General features: G+C 39.7%; 1 protein-coding gene across 1 annotated transcript in view; it reads left to right on the forward strand.

The window, feature by feature from the left end:
• Positions 1-17,937, forward strand: part of LOC136880977 (protein obstructor-E) — a 52,867-nt gene that overhangs the window by 972 nt on the left and 33,958 nt on the right. Inside the window, exons 2-3 of the mRNA XM_067153545.2 lie at positions 8,438-8,599; positions 9,056-9,217. Coding sequence (XP_067009646.2) covers positions 8,537-8,599; positions 9,056-9,217 — 225 coding nt within the window. The 5' untranslated portion in view covers positions 8,438-8,536. The remainder of the gene's footprint in view (positions 1-8,437; positions 8,600-9,055; positions 9,218-17,937) is intronic.

The raw sequence follows: 17,937 nt of genomic DNA on the forward strand, positions 1-17,937 counted from the left end.
ATCATGTATGGATTCCCCTTCCTCAAGCCGTCACATTAAGTTTTTTAGAGTAAAATATTCTACCCCATAAGCAAATTTTCATCATCAGTCTTTATGTATAAGCTAGACAGGAAGTTAACCCACTCTGCTGTTATCTTCTTCCATTTTAGTGAAATTCACAGATATGAAACTGAAGGATCATTAAGGATGTATCCCTCTCACTCCAATTCAGTCAAGTACGGAGTGAAAGGCATAGAATTGTCAGTGTTTAGGGAATATAATGTATTGCCTCCTGTTATAAAGAACTGTCAATTGGTTAAATGTTTTAAGAAAAAACTGAAGGAATATTATTCCTATACAGATACAGTGAAACCTTGTTAGTGTGTTCCTCATTAACACGTTTTTCCGCTTAGCACGTTGTAAAATCGAAGTCCCGATTCTCATCGTATTAAATCTGTATAAAAATACCTCACTTATCGCGTCACAAATTTTTGCTATTACCACTTTTAATGCTAATTTTAAGGACACTTTCTCTCAAAGCACTGATACTTTGTCAACATATGAATTTTTCATCTAAACAGTGTTATGTGGCTGAAGATGTTAATAATATACGAAAAATGTACCACTTTTAACCAATAAGTTGCCTTAAGCAACTAATGTATCGACAAGGTGGAAAATAAAAAATACTTAGTTGTGAAAGTGCGAAGTGTACGCAGTTATTCGGTTTTTGAATGCAAAAGATACTGAACCGATTGAAATCCATGCTAGTTGACGGAAGTGTATGGTGAGTCGTGCATGGATGTCAAGAATGTTCATAAGTGGTGTAGAGAGTTTGCAGCCAGTCGGACTGAAATTTACGACGAACAGGACAATTTTTGGGCTCATTTGTCACGGGTGACGAAATCTGGGCATTCCATTTTACACCTGAGACCAAGCAACAATCATGCTAGTGGCGGCATCCCTCTTTGCCAAAGCCGCGGAAATTCAAGCAAACGACACTCTGCCGGTAAAGTCTGCTGGCAGCGAGCTGGTATGACATGGGCATACAAAAACTGTCACTGCGTCTACAAAAATGCATCGACCGAAATGGTGATTATGTAGAAAAATAGCTAAATGTTAAAGCTGTAAAATGATGTAAGCCATTGTAGAAATAAACAGGTTTATGTATATACAAAAAAATAGGAGACCTTATTTTTGGGATTACCTTCGTATAAATAAACAAATAAATGTCTCCTAATTCCAATGGGAGCTTGTTAAGGAGTGTCACTCCTTTGTTATGATATTTGTGCATTTTCTTTAATCTAACATGATGAGTATCTATATCATTTCTGCTTCTTGTATATGCTGATGTATCTCCTTCCTTTATGGGTAATTAATCAGGTTTTCTTTAATGTCCATTGTTCATTGGTAAGTATATACTGAAGGAAAGGGTCATTATTCCCAGTTCTTAGAAAATGGCCCTACATGATTGCTTGTCTGAAATTCCCTGTATGCACCTAATTGCTGTCTTTTGCCATATAAAGATTTCCTGAACACCGGTGGAATTCCCCTGCATAATTGTCCCATACTGTAGATGTGAATGAAAGAAAGCATAGTAAGCAGATATTATTTGACGTCTGCTAACACATTTCTTCAGTTTTTTGCAATAAAAATATCACTCAGAACAGTTTCTTACATAATTGTTGTGTATGAACATTCCAGCTCAATTTTGAGTCTAAATGGAATTATAACATTTTCACTGACTTGATAGAGGCAGCAGGTGAACACACAACAACAAAACAATATAAGAGTAGAGTTCTAGTGGCTGAGATGAAATTCCTTAGAGGAATCATAGGGAAGACAAGAAAAGTAGAAACAGAAATGAAGAAATTAGAAAGAGAATTAGAGTTTCAAGACTACAGGACATGATACAAACAAGTAAACTGAAATGGTATGGATACATTGATGTGATGGGAGTTCCAAAGAAAGTATTTGCACTTAAAACCAACAGGAAACCTTCTACTGAATGTTGTAGAAGGCAGTGAAATACCAGCAATTGCATGTTACTGTGTTTTAACCAAGATATGCCAAAGTCATTAGTTTTATTGCTAATGTAATGTTAACCTTCAGGGAACAACATACTACTTTGATTTTCAAATCGGTAGCCCCCAGAGTATTAGGGAATTGGGGTCCCATTACAATATTTTCAATACTAAGAAGGATCTGAGAGAGGACACTTGTGAAGAAGCTTAGACCATCTGGTAGATGAATCTCCATCAACAGCATCAGTGCCATCACTTCCTGTGAACATTGTGAACAAGTTTAGATTTGAATCCAGTCTTCTGGGATGGAATCTAGTGATTAGAAATTGTACTCCACCACTTCTCCTACCCTTCCAGCCAACATTCTTAGGATGAAATATATCTTTTTCCAACCGATGGGTCTAGAACCGGCTAACCCTGCTGTGAGACCATAGAAACATGACGCCTTAATGATCATGACCACCAGGTGGAATATGATGATGGTAGCAGGTTTTTAGTTAAATGAGCTCTTGTGCCTTTCAGCTTTTGCCCTAAGATTCTTTAGGCTCTCTTCCTCTATCCTCACTTCACATCAATCATCATTATTTCTTGAAAATAAAAATGATCTGCTTTTCTTTACATTGTCTGTATCCCTTTCAGACTTGAAAGAAAACTGGCAGTGTGAATTTTTGTTTGTACGTCAAACACTGACTAAAATCCTCTTAAATAGATATATTTTTAGTTTATTCTACAAAATAAAAATTAACATCTGAGAAAAAGCACCCACACAATTGTGCGTGTCAGGACTTAATTCACTACTTACAAAAAGAAAAATTACCTCAATGCATGTGAATATACATATGTACAGGATCAGATGTTCTATTTTACAGTGGGGAATAATTTAAAACAATTAAATCTTCGTTCAAACACAAGTAAATATTACATTTTCTACACTGACGACTAGTTTTGCTTTTACTGCCCTTTTAGCAGCAGCACCTTGTCGTCGTATCTGAAAGAAAACTGGCGGTGTGAGTTTTTGTTTGTACATCAAAAACTTACTACAATGCTCTCAAATACATGTTTTTACAGTTTATTTTACAAAATGAGAACTTTCAGCTAAAAAAGAAGGAATCCACACAATTGTGCTTGTCAGGACTTAATTCACTACTTACAATAAATAAAAAATTTAAAAATTCAGCTCAGTACATGTGAATATACACATGTACATGATCAAATGTTCTATTTTACAGCATGGAACAATGTATTTTAAACAATTAAAATCTTATACATTACATTTCTCACGTAGAGTACGAGTTCTGCTTTCACACTCCTTTTGGTGGCAGCACCCAGCACTCTTGCATGCATTGCCTGTAGGGAAACCTAGCCCACACACTTGTGCATATCAACATTCAGAACCTCATGGTATTACGTACGATGTTGTAAGTTCACAATTTACGTTCGCTAAACAATTTACACACTTCATTGATTATATTCTGATATTCAGTAGAGCTTCTAGATGGATGTGAATGCAATAAATAAATACTTATTTTAGGCATTACTGCTTCCCGCCATCTTGTCGATGAACTGTATTTTTAAACTCTTCTTCCTGCCCCCTGGTGGTTAAGCGCTAAATAAAAACAACTGAAATACATGCTGCGTGTCCCGCACAAGCATTGCAGTCCAGTCTAGCGCCAAGAAAGCGTCAAATAAGCTCAGACATAAATAAAATATGAACCCGCACAATTGTGCGTACATGGTCTGAAAGGGTTATGTTATTCGTGATGAACTAATTTACCATAATTTTCTAAAAATAAAAATTAATTAATTAATTTTATTTATTTATTTATTTATTTATTTATTTATTTATTTATTTATTTATTTATTTATTTATTTATCATATGATGAATCAAAGTTATTTACATACACATTTTAATACAAAGTTTGTGGACAAATGTGCACAGTCACAAGCTCGTACAATCTTACAATTCTAGATGTAGTTCTCTGACCCATTCTATTGCTTCAACTGATATTTGATGGATGTCCATTAAAGTTCCTCTGAAAGCACGAAGAGGGAAGTCAGTGACAATGTGGTGGGAAGTCTGCAAGGTGGCACCACAGTCACAATTGGAGAGGTGGCCCATCCCCATTTGTGTAGCAGATGTCCACATCTGCCTTGTCCGGTTTGGATCCAGTTGATGATCCTCCACTGACGTTTGGGAAGGTCAAATCCTTGTATTCACTTAGCAGGGTCTTCCACTAGATGTACTTGATTACTGAAGACTGCTTCCACTGGATTTTCCATGAGCTGGTAAGTTTGAAGGAGGTTCTTTCAAGGTTAACTGCTGTGCACCACAGTGGTTTCCTTGATTTCAAGCGTTGATGTTCTGTTTATGCAATATCTTGGTGAATGACTAGCTCTGGATTCTGTTGAATGTTTTCCTTTACCTTTAGAAATGCTTCTGATCTTCTTAGGGCTGGAGGTGGAATATTGCTGAGAACAGGTAGCCATGGTGTGCTCATACTCCGAATATATTCTGTGATTATTTGCACAGCTTGGTTGAGTTGTACATCTATTTTCTTAGTGTGAGCATTATTGATCAGGTTGGGCAGCAGAATATGATAGGGCTAAGGCTGTGGATCGTAGGATATAAGTATCAGTTCCCCATGATGTACCAGTAAGTTTTTGTAGAATATTATTTCTAGTTTTGATTTTAGCAGCCACATTAGAGAGATGTTGCTTGAAGGTCAGACTTTGATCTAGTGTTATTCCCAAGTATTTTGGTGTACTACAATATGGGAGTACTTGGTTTCTGAACTTATCTTCTGGTTTGACAGTCTGTTGTGTAGGTAAAATACAGATACCACTGTTTTCTGGGGATTTAGGTGGTGGCACCATTTCTTAAAATATACATCCATGGCATTGAGATCTGTGGATAAAATAGTTTCAGTGTGAGGAAAGTTGGAGCACTGAATCAACAAACAAATGTCAGCATAAATTAATTTTATTTGAAGTTGTTTCCGGTAAATCATGTATGTATAGATTGATAAGGAGGGGAGCCAGGACAGATCCTTGAGATAAACCATCATTTAGTTTAAACATTCTACTTCTGTCATTACTGAAGTAGATCTGGAAGTATCTATTAAAATTAAAAGTATATATCTAAAGTTCATACATGGAATCTGTGAAGCGGCAGTGAGAAAACAATACTCCTTCACAGGCAGCATTATAGATAGCTGGTTCAATGGGAGTTGGTGGAAAATAGAGTGGGAGATGGAACATAACATGTTAATGCTACACATTTGACTGTTGGTATTGAAGCAGTGAACATGTCAAAATGCATCGATAAAATATGCTGAAAATAGAAAGCTGTGCACTAACATTTTTTCAATAGTGGTAACCTAAGAAAAGTCAGGTGCATCACACCAGAGTTACGAAGGTTATGCCGAAAGTATTTAGCAGCGCATAAACCGTAATTCTGAGGACAATGCGAATATTTTCATTTGAAAGAGCGATGTTTTTCGACCTTGAAACATGCACGCGCAACCCCTCCTAGCGGTAGTTCCTCCACAGTGAGGGAAGAAAGTACAGGCAGTGCTGAGTTAGACACGGTGCAAGATGGATCTGTCGCGCCACAATTTTCGAGCAATGATTTTTTATGATTATAAAAAGAAATTAAGTGCTGAAGAATACCATTCTTCAATGCTGCACGTTTTTGGTGAGGCTGCCCATTCTAGAGCCACAGTTGGAAATTGGTTTCGCGAGTTTTCAAGGGGTCGGCAGTCAATTGAAGGTGAACCTCGTCCCGGCCGCCCAGCAACAGCTGTGACTCAAGAAAACATTGATGCTTTGAGGGAAATGATCAAAGCAGATCCACATCTTACATTTTGTGACATTGAAGGGACCTTAAATACTGGGTCAAGAGCAGCGCAGACCATTGTTCACGATTATTTAGGCCTTACGAAGAGATGAGCCCGTTGGGTGCCACATTCCCTGTCAGAAAGCCAAAAGGAGGAGAGGGTGGACTGGTGTCATTTCATGCTAGAAAAATTCAATGGAGGGGAGTCCGAAGACACCTATAATTTAAACATAGGAATTTCATTTTGTCCGTATTGAACTGAGAAAGGATGTTAGGAAAAACTTAAAACGGTCCACCTTTTCAATACAAAAATGTTATATTTATTTATAACATGTATTTGCACTTGGAACTAGTTTCGACGCTGTGTTTGCGTCATCATCAGCCAAAATGTGGGAAATAGGCAAGATGTAGGCATTTATATTACACAAGGCGTTACATTAAACAATACACATCTTATAAGGAGATAAAAACAGGGATGAATATAGAAACAAAAGAATCGTTGAGAAAACAAAAGTTATACATATTAAAAATAACCTTAACTACATATCTTGCAGTGCGAAAGTGTTCTTCTTGAATGATTCCTGAATATAAAAAAACACACGCGCACACATTTCTGGAGAGCCAGCAGGCAGGACAAAGTAAAGTGAAACCTTAAGAGTTCTTCTGAGAAGAGTTCCTCATTTTTTCTATGTTCCGACTAACCATTTAGCCATGGAGCTGGACACAGAATCTGTGAAATACAGTTACACTTAACATCACACAGGAAAGGGCAGAGCCTGACAGTGCATGCTCCCTTCACTTTCTTGCAGCTAGTCTCAAGAAGGAAGCAGGCAAGGTAAGGTGCCTTTGAGGGTCCCAAATACCATTTTACTTGATAACACAGATCTGCACAGCATGTACGAGGAGTGAAGGAGAATTTCCTGTTATGTATGTTTATCAGGAACTCAAGGGAGACTTCATTAGTTAGTCGGAACATAGAAAAAATGAGGAACTCTTCTCAGAAGAACTCTTAAGGTTTCACTTTACTTTGTCCTGCCTGCTGGCTCTCCAGAAATGTGTGCGCGTGTGTTTTTTTTATATTCAGGAATCATTCAAGAAGAACACTTTCGCACTGCAAGATATGTAGTTAAGGTTATTTTTAATATGTATAACTTTTGTTTTCTCAACGATTCATTTGTTTCTATATTTGTCCCTGTTTTTATCTCCTTATAAGATGTGTATTGTTTAATGTAACGCCTTGTGTAATATAAATGCCTACATCTTGCCTATTTCCCACATTTTGGCTGATGTTGACGCAAACACTGCGTCGAAACTAGTTCCAAGTGCAAATACATGTTATAAATAAATATAACATTTTTGTATTGAAAAGGTGGACCGTTTTAAGTTTTTCCTGACACCTACAATATCGTCACAGGTGATGAAACATGGGTCTACCATTATAACCCTGAAACAAAGAGACAGTCTTCTGTGTGGTGCTTTCCAGGGGAGGAACCACCCACAAAAGTTCGACGAAGTCGGAGTTCCGGAAAGAAGATGATGGCAACTTTTTTTTACGAAAATGGGACATCTCACCTCTGTGACCTTGGACACACGTCATAGAGTCAATGCTGAATGGTATGTGAATGACTGTCTTCCCAAAGTCCTCGCCACTTGGAGGTCACAGCACCCAAAGTCCAAGAGTGGGCACCTTCTGCTGCATCACGACAATTCATCTGCACACAGGGCTGCCAGAACAATGGACTTTTTGGAAAGGGTAAAAGTGCGAGTGTTACCTCATATCCCCTATTCACCTGACCTGGCCCCATGTGACTTCTTTGTGTTCCCTAAGACCAAGGAAAAAATACATGGGCAGCGGTTTTCGTCAGATGAAGAGGCCATTGCAGTGTACGAGAGTGCACTAAGTGACATCCCGAAAGAAGCTTGGACTGAAACGTTTTCTAAGTGGTTTCAGAGAATGGAAAAATGTATACGTGCTAACGGAAAGTATTTTGAAAAGTTGTAATTGTAGTTTTGCAAATAATTCTTTTTCTCACACTCTGCTAAAAACTTTCGGCATAGCCCTCGTACATGCTGTGCAGATCTGTGTTATCAAGTAAAATGGTATTTGGGACCCTCAAAGGCACCTCACCTTGCCTGCTTCCTTCTTGAGACTAGCTGCAAGAAAGTGAAGGGAGCATGCACTGTCAGGCTCTGCCCTTTCCTGTGTGATGTTAAGTGTAACTGTATTTCACAGATTCTGTGTCCAGCTCCATGGCTAAATGGTTAGCATGCTGGCCTTTGGTCACAGGGGTACCGGGTTCGATTCCTGGCAGGGTTGGAAATTTTAACCATGATTGGTTCATTTTGCTGGCACAAGGGCTGTGTATATGTTGTCGTCATCATCATTTCATCCTCATCGTGACGCACAGGTCACCCATGGGTGTCAAATCGAAAGACCTGCACCTGGCGAGCCGAACATGCCCTTGGACACTCCCGGCACTAAAAGCCATATGCCATTTCATGTTTGGTTTTTTTTTTTTTTTTCCACAGATTCTGTGCTCAGACTTGAATAGTTTGAATAATAAAGCAAATTTCTTTAATCATGCTCTTTCTTTTGTTCAGTGTCCAAAGGAGGATGGTGCCTTCCCAGTCCCAAATCACTGTGGTATATTCCTACAGTGCAATAGAGGAGTACCCTCTGTGAAGCGCTGTTCTCCCAACATGCACTTCAATGGAATAACTGGGCGATGTGATACACCAGAACGAGCCAAATGCATGCCTGCGGTGAGTCGTAGTGTTCTATTTCCTTCCATAAGGTTTCTTTATTTACCTGGCTAACACCTGACTCCAACCAGGTCTTTCTCTTTATGACTGGGTTCAACTAAATCCAAGGAAACAAACATGAACCAGTGAACAATGTTACATTCCATATAAAATAAGGGAGAATATGAGGAGAGGAGGACTGTAACATGATTAGCGACTCGACCTTGTATCAGGAGAGGTGAGTGTCGCCTTCCACTCCTATTTTTGGGGGAAGGTAAGTAACTTGTCAGTCATGCTGCTGACCGTTTTACAGAGGACATATTGGGATAAATATGCATTTATAGGAAATAAGTGAGGCATAAGTATGGTTAATGTGTCCATTATAATGCACATTTATCTGAAATGTGCAGCCTGGAATTTATTAGTGACTGAGGAATTTTCTTTTCTTATATCCATGTTTTGTTTTTATTTCATTAGTGCGAACACTCTTCTGGGGTATTTCCTTTCCCCGGCAGGTGTGGCATGTACTACCGTTGTGACGACTATGTTGCAACTGTCCTCAGCTGTATTAAAGGACTACATTTCAATGCCCGCACACTGGTCTGCGACTGGCCAGAGTCAGCCCATTGTGAGCTGGAGGTAGGTAAACTGCTAGCATCAAAACTATGTGTTAAATGGTATTTTTTGTTTATGAGGTCATCAGTCTGAAGGGTGGTTGGATTAGTTACAAAAGTACTACTTTCAGTTATGTGGATAGAGAAAGGAAAAAAATTTAACAATCTTTGGCAACACTGTACTGTCATTGTAAATAATGGAAAGGAACAAACAAGTGAGAAATCAAGTAATATAGAAAGTCACAAACTTGAAAAGGAACATATACGGTGAAACCTTGTTAGTGCGCTCCTCATTAACATGTTTTCCCACTTAGCACATCATAAATTCGAAGTCCCGATTCTCATCAAATTAAATTTATATAAAAATAGTCGCTTATCGCGTCACGAATTTTCGCTATTACCGCTTCGTACAATCACAATTTTCCTAGACCTGTAACTGTATTCGTCATCCCTTCTGAAAGAAACTTGTTTTCCAACTTCGGTAAGAGTCGTCACCACAGCTGCGTAATTGTGGGAAAAGGCCTTTCTGAACTTCAAAGGATAAGTTGCCCCAGAAATGTTCAGTTTTGCTTGCTGGTTAGCAGCGAGATTGCTGAATAGCAGAGTGAGCCTGTTTGTGCCTGTATTTCGTATTCCATTCAGAAGGTAGAAATGTATCTTGTGCTGAGTGAAGTGTAGCTAATATTTGTTGCATGATGCGGTAGCCTATATATGGATTAGGAACATAATCATGTGAAATTGACTAGTGTGGTGCGCATTTGTCTTGTGATAGCCTAGTTATGGACATGGAAAATGTGAAATTCCTTAATAACTTAATAAAGACAAAATTAAAATCTCATCAGAAAGTGGACTGGCATAAGCGCGAACCTCACACCTTCGAGTTTCGACTTGATCACTCAAGTTGGTTGAAGTTTGGTTCAATTCAAAATGGCAGTCAAAGTCATTCCTCGCAGTTGCACATGGTCAAATGTAACCTCCAATTCATTGTCTCAGAATGTGACCAGAAAATAATGTTTAATAACCCACTGTTCCGAAATAAAAGGTTTCTACTGACATTTGTTGTAGAAAGAGTGTGGTACACAATAATACTACTACATTTTTGTTGGCCCCTGTGCACATGTTTCCATATTTGTTGTCTGGTGTTTTTCCCACCTTTCGATATTTCCCTCTTATCTTTAGAAATAGTACATATGCCTATAGTTTTCACTGTACCTGTAGATACACAAAATAAAATGCCCTCGTGTCGGAAAGAATTGTATCTGGTGTTTCCATATCCCTGTTGGATAGTTTCTACTCATATATTCATTGTTATATTTTCTCACTCAACACGTTCTTTTTCCTTGTCTCCTGCAGAAACGTCTTAACGAGGTTTCCTGTAATGAGTTAAACATGATGACAGGTCAGCATCAGAAGAGTATATAGACCTGTAGGATTCTTTTCTCTCTTATGTGTCTGTCTTGTGTTCCTACTCATTTACTCTCTGTATTCATCTTTATTGTTGTCTCTTCCCTCTTCCTGTCTTTCTCCTACACTTCCCACAACAAGATGAAGTACACTGACTGACAGAGCAAATGCAACACCAAGAAGGAGTGGTCAGAACTTTATGCCAATTGCAGGGTAGACTGACGTCACTGAGGTATGCTCATGATGTGAAATGCGCCGCTGTGCTGCGCACGTAGCGAACGATAAATGGGACACGGCGTTGGCGAATGGCCCGCTTCGTACCGTGATTTCTCAGCCGACAGTCATTGTAGAACGTGTTGTCGTGTGCCACAGGACACGTGTATAGCTAAGAATGCCAGGCCGCCATCAATGGAGGCATTTCCAGCAGACAGACGACTTTACGAGGGGTATGGTGATCGGGCTGAGAAGGGCAGGTTGGTCGCTTCGTCAAATCGCAGCCGATACCCATAGGGATGTGTCCACAGTGCAGCGCCTGTGGCGAAGATGGTTGGCGCAGGGACATGTGGCACGTGCGAGGGGTCCAGGCGCAGCTCGAGTGACGTCAGCACGCGAGGATCGGTGCATCCGCCGCCAAGCGGTGGCAGCCCCGCACGCCACGTCAACCGCCATTCTTCAGCATGTGCAAGACACCCTGGCTGTTCCAATATCGACCAGAACAATTTCCCGTCGATTGGTTGAAGGAGGCCTGCACTCCCGGCGCCCGCTCAGAAGACTACCATTGACTCCACAGCATAGACGTGCACGCCTGGCATGGTGCCGGGCTAGAGCGACTTGGATGAGGGAATGGCGGAACGTCGTGTTCTCCGATGAGTCACGCTTCTGTTCTGTCAGTGATAGTCACCGCAGACGAGTGTGGCGTCGGCGTGGAGAAAGGTCAAATCCGGCAGTAACTGTGGAGCGCCCTACCGCTAGACAACGCGGCATCATGGTTTGGGGCGCTATTGCGTATGATTCCACGTCACCTCTAGTGCGTATTCAAGGCACGTTAAATGCCCACTGCTACGTGCAGCATGTGCTGCGGCCGGTGGCACTCCCGTACCTTCAGGGGCTGCCCAATGCTCTGTTTCAGCAGGATAATGCCCGCCTACACACTGCTCGCATCTCCCAACAGGCTCTACGAGGTGTACAGATGCTTCCGTGGCCAGCGTACTCTCCAGATCTCTCACCAATCGAACACGTGTGGGATCTCATTGGACGCCGTTTGCAAACTCTGCCCCAGCCTCGTACAGACGACCAACTGTGGCAAATGGTTGACAGAGAATGGAGAACCATCCCTCAGGACACCATCCGCACTCTTATCGACTCGGTACCTCGACGTGTTTCTGCGTGCATCGCCGCTCGCAGTGGTCCTACATCCTACTGAGTCGATGCCGTGCGCATTGTGTAACCTGCATATCGGTTTGAAATAAACATCAATTATTCGTCCGTGCCGTCTCTGTTTTTTCCCCAACTTTCATCCCTTTTGAACCACTCCTTCTTGGTGTTGCATTTGCTCTGTCAGTCAGTGTATATCTGATAAGATGGCTCCTAAATGAGTGTTTAAGTCTGACCTCTTGAAGCTGAAACAGGCTCATCAGAGGCTGAGAAGAAATGGATGTATGGTTGGTGATGAGAGAACTCATCTGTTTGAAGACAGCAGTGTATTAAGATATGATGATTTTTGTGTTTTCATGTTTATCCTTGTCTCCTCTTTTCTTGTTGCTTCCTCATCCTACATTAGATCTGTCATTGTTTTCATGATATTATGTGTTCCTTTCATTCTATATGCAACTACAGGGTGAGCAAGAAGTTCCTGTACGCCTGTAACTGTTTAGTATCAAATGTTATTTATGCAGATTTGTACCTATATTACGTTTGTTATTTACACAGGTTGGTAGTTATATTACTTGTTATTAATTGTTGGAATACATATTGTCTCAGTTGAGTGTTAGTGTGAAGTCATGGCAGATGTGAGCGTTAAAGGGTTACCCTATTGAGAAGCGGTTAATGGCAAGTATGTGGGTACCTAAATTAAAACACATAGGACAGGCAATGAGACAGATTATGGGAGCATTCCAGGAAAGATTTAATGAGGCTCCACTGTGAAAAGCAACACTTATCGATTGGGACAGATGTGCTTTTGCCTCAGGCAGTGTTAAAGACAGGCCTTGGAGTGGAAGGAAGAAGATAGGAGAAAAAATCATGTGCTGGAGTCTGTGCTTTGATTGAACAATCTCTTATGAAGGTGATGTGTAAACGGGCTTCGAAACTCAGTATACTGAGGACAACAATGTGAGATTACATTAAAAAAGATCTTAAGTTCAGACCTCATCGACCGTTGTTCGTAAATGAGTTATCGGATAGAGACCGGAATGGGCATGTTTTAGCATGCCATATTTTGTTAACTAAATTCCCAAATGCAGTGAGCCATGCCAAGGTTATATTTTCAGATGAATGTGCTATTTATTGCAGCTCACGTGCTAGAAATGTTGTGTGGGCCAAAGAGAATCCTCATTACAGAGTTGTGTTAGAAAGAAACCCACCTCACGTAATGATATGGGCAGCGATGACATCACAACATCTGCTTGGACCATGCTTTTTTGAAGGGACTGTCAATGGCGAAAAATATTTATACATGTTACAAACATGGTTAATACTCTAGCTTGTGGAAAGGGGCCTCACAGAACACATATGGTTTCAGCAAGATGTACTCACTACGCTCTTGCAGTGCGCAAGTTCCTAAACAAATATTTCCGAGGACGGTGAATAGGTTGTGGTTCACTAGTAACACCAGCTCCCTTGAAATGGCCACCAAGAAGTCCTGACCTCACCACATGTGACAACTCGTTATGGGGAGTCACATGTCGTTATGCTACAAACAAAGAACTGTGCAATGCTGTTGAGGATGCATTTCGCACTGTAACAGTGAACATGCTCAGAAATACAGTATGTCAAGAAGAACATAGAGGCGTATAGAACTGTGTTTATGGCATGATGGGGAACAGACAGATATATTGGAGACTTAATACATAAGTAACATGACCCAAATAACATTTGATACTAAACAGTTATAGGGGTACGGGGACTTCTTGCCCATCCTGTAGATTTGTCACTTGTTTGTTCCTTTTCTTTACTTATAAAGAAATGCCATGTATATATGATTTTTCAAATGGAAAATTCTAAATTCCTTTGGGGGGAATTAGATATTTTTCACCAATAGAGCATGTCAAAAACATATCAGATGTAAGGCTTTTCAGGCGTTTGCTCTATATACCAGCGTTTCGTCTTAGGTCTGACACTAGACTCGTCAGAGTGGGATGTGACAGACCCTACCCACTGTCGCTGGGTGTATGCAGGTGAGCTATCAGAAGCCTATATATGAGGCACAGTCTGATAACTGCATATGGGAGATAAATCTCCACAATGGAATTATTGCCCGCCTAGCAATTCTGAATGGAAAATTCTAAATTCCCATGGAGGGAATTAGATAGTTTTCACCAATAGAGCATGTCAAAAACATATCAGATGTAAGGCTTTTCAGGCGTTTGCTCTATATACCAGCGTATGGGTCTGACACATCCCACTCTGATGAGTCTAGTGTCAGACCTAAGATGAAACGCTGGTATATAGAGCAAACGCCTGAAAAGCCTTACATCTGATATATGATTTTTCAGCACAGAGCACTCAGTTTAATGGACACATTTGGTGTTTACCTGACAAAATTCATTAAATCTCAGCCATGGATGTCCAAGAGAGTTTCGGTTTACTTGGTCTGCCATATAATGGGCCTAAAGTGAAACGGAATGTCAAAATTGATGAGCACACATCCAGATGGCATCAAATTGAAATGTCTGCACACGGTAGCTGAGGCCATACTATTATTATTATTATTATTATTATTATTATTATTATTATTATTATTATTATTTAGGAGCTAAAGTTTGCCCATAAAATTGAAAGATCAATAAATCACCTCTCTTAGGAGTTCCTTTGACAATAAAAGACTTTCATTAGTATTGATATACAGTAGACGTCCGCTATAGCGAGTACAGCATATAACGAGAACTCAGTAGTAACGGCAGCCTTTTCCTGTTCCTTGAAAATTCCTATGTTAAACTGTGCGTTATCCTTCAATTACAGTGAGAACCCTATCACTGAAGCACCCATTATTATGAGCAATTTAGCATGCGTTATTTTTTCCGTTTCTCAATATTTATGCACTCCAGCAATTATATTGAGTGTGATCGATCATCTTTGGTTTTTTTTTTTACGCTATGTGCACTAGCGAGCTCTCTCATTAATATTCAAACACTTCTAACACAGCTTAGAGCACTCGCAATAGGAGGGCAGTCACAGAAAGTTGCGCAAAAATGAGAAATGGCCTTGAATTCCTGAACTTTACAGGGTAAACAAGTTGTTAGCCTCAGGAAAGTTCAGTTTTGCTCTCTGATTTTCATCAATATTGCTGAATAACCCAGAAAGCCTGTTTGTGCTTGTATTTTGCATTCTATTCAGAAATTAGAAATTTATTCTGTGTTGAGTGATACAGTGAAGGGTAGTGAATATTTTTGATATTTTTCAACTGATAGCCTACGTACAGATTAGGAACATAATCGTGTGAAGATAACTGGTGTGGTGCATATTTGTGTAGCCCAGTTATGAATATTGGAAAAATTGTGATATTGCTTACTAATAAAGACAAAATTAAAATGTAGGAACTAGACAGGCATCCGCATCTTTCAATGGTGGTGCATATGTTGAAACTCCGTAACTCGAGTCGGTCAAAGTATTTTCGCATTTGAGATCACGGTCGAAGTAATCCTCTTGCACATGACTGGGTTTAACCTCCAAATAATTCATGGTCGAAGAGTGTGACCAGAAAGCAGTGTTCCTTTCACAAGGGATGACAAAGACATTTTTGGTGCTAGGAAAAATGTGAATCTATTACAGAACTATTTAAAATAGTTTTACTTGAGCCCGCTTTGTCAATACACCTTATAATGATAGAAAATTATTTATTTTACCATACATGTTTTGGGAAATCATCCATTCTCTTCACCAGTAATGAATCACGATTATGGTTAAGTTTATCAACAGGAAAAATGTGATTGTACTAAGGGATAACAGTGAAAATTTTGACCCGATAAGTGAGGCATTTTTATATAAATTTAAGATGACATGAACCGGGACTTTGAATTTACGATGTGCTAAGCGAGAATTCGTCTTTATGAGGAAATCCACTGAGGAGGTTTCAGTGTATTTTCTCGTGTCTACTTAAAGTTTGGCAAGGCTATTCGCATGTAAATTCATAGCAAAATGTTTATCATTACTCTACTGGCGCTCTAAATATGTAAGTTAAGTTAGGTTAGATAATGATATTTGAATGTCTGACTCGTTGGCTGAATGGTCAGCGTACTGGCCTTCAGTTCAGAGGGTCCCAGGTTTGATTCCCGGCCGGGTCGGGGATTTTAACCTTAATTGGTTAATTCCAGTGGCCCAGGGGCTGGGTGTTTGTGCTGTCCCCAACATTCCTGCAACTCACACACCGCACATAACACTATCCTCCACCACAATAACACGCAGTTACCAACACATGGCAGATGCCGCCCACCCTCATTGGAGGGTCTGCCTTACAAGGGCTGCACTTGGTTAGAATTAGCCACACGAAATTATTATTATTATGATATTTGAATAAGAAAACTAAAACGTTTGCCTCAGAAGCCACTGGAATGATACTGCTCCAATTTTACAGAATGAAATTGAACATACGCATTCACATTTTCTCGGAATTAGAAAAATAAGTAACAAGTAAGTCGTTGTATGGAAATCTGCAAAAATGTAAGTTTTGAACAAACTGATTGCCGTTTCATACCGAATTTGGTGTGTATGTGGTTCTCCCTACCCCCCCTCCCCATGAAAAATTGGATTTAACGACAATCCGATATAGCGAATAAATTTTTCGCCGTTATGGATTCTTGCTATAGCAGACTTCTACTGTAATTTATGGGATCGATTTTATATATTCATACATACCCCTTTTACAGTGGATTCAGCTTAAAAGGAACATCAAGTTGTAGTTGCTTACCACTTTATACCTTTCCTTTGTAAGTATTGATCAAAATTACATAAAATATTTGTAAAAAAGCAATTACTCTGGATCTGATCAGGCACCTTTGAATGAGACAACCATAGAGTTAGTAAATGATTCACTGGTGGTAGCATTGGCGCCACTGTCTACGAGAGAAACAGTATAGCGAGCGGAGCATGTTGAAATCGGAGCTGTTTGGCAAAAAGCTCATTCCGCCGTACTCATCAATGTAAATAGGGGCCTTTCAAAACTGTGTGGATATACATAAGGTTTAAAATTCTTACATGTAAATATTTTCAGATACTACAGTATACTTGTGATGCTTCTCTCCAGTAAAAAAGAAAGCCCTAAAAGCATGAATACAGGATTAAATGCTTAATAAAAGAGGACAGTGTTCAGGTGCAGTTAAGTAACAAAAATCAATTTACTGTTCATATTAAGTCTTGTAGCAACATACATTTAGAAGGAGGGCTCGTATATTCCGCTATTTTTTTGTGTAAATGACCAGAAATTTGGTATAATTCTGCCCAACGACCGAAAATGTCCTCTCTCGTACGAAGCGGATAGCGAGATTTTAGGCCTAAAAACGCTGGCGAGATTTTGGGGTAAAGTAGACAAAATGTTATCATTGCCGGTTTACACCCTAGCTTTCTGAGCCCAAGTTGACAGGTTCGAGCCTGGCTCAATCCGGTGATACTTGAAGGTGCTCAAAATTCTTTTAAATAGATAGATTTAGCAGCACATGAAAGAACTCCAGTGGGAAAAAATTCTGACGCCTCAGCGTCTCCGAAAACCGTGCAAGTACTTAGTGGGACGTAAAGCCATTTTTATTATTATTATTATTATTATTATTATTATTATTATTATTATTGGTGTTTTCTAAACATGATTAAAAGTGAAAATATGACACTCGGTTGTGGTTTCGGCCTATTATGGAGTTTTTATTTAGCTTTCCTGAAATGTATGATTTGTTTTAAGATTTTCACTTGTAAAATGATTTCCGTTAATGGAAAGGGAGCGTGGTAAGTTATATGATTGAGAGAATTGAAAACATACTTACAATAATTTTTACAATTTGATTTACATCGCACTGACACAGATAGGCCTTACGGCGATGATGGGTTAGGAAAGGGAAGGAAGCGCCCGTGTGCGTAATCAAGGTACTGCCCCAGCATTTGCCTGGTGTAAAAATGGGAAACCACTGAAAACCATCT

This window comes from Anabrus simplex, chromosome 9, assembly GCF_040414725.1.
Source record: "Anabrus simplex isolate iqAnaSimp1 chromosome 9, ASM4041472v1, whole genome shotgun sequence".
Taxonomy (NCBI): domain Eukaryota; kingdom Metazoa; phylum Arthropoda; class Insecta; order Orthoptera; family Tettigoniidae; genus Anabrus; species Anabrus simplex.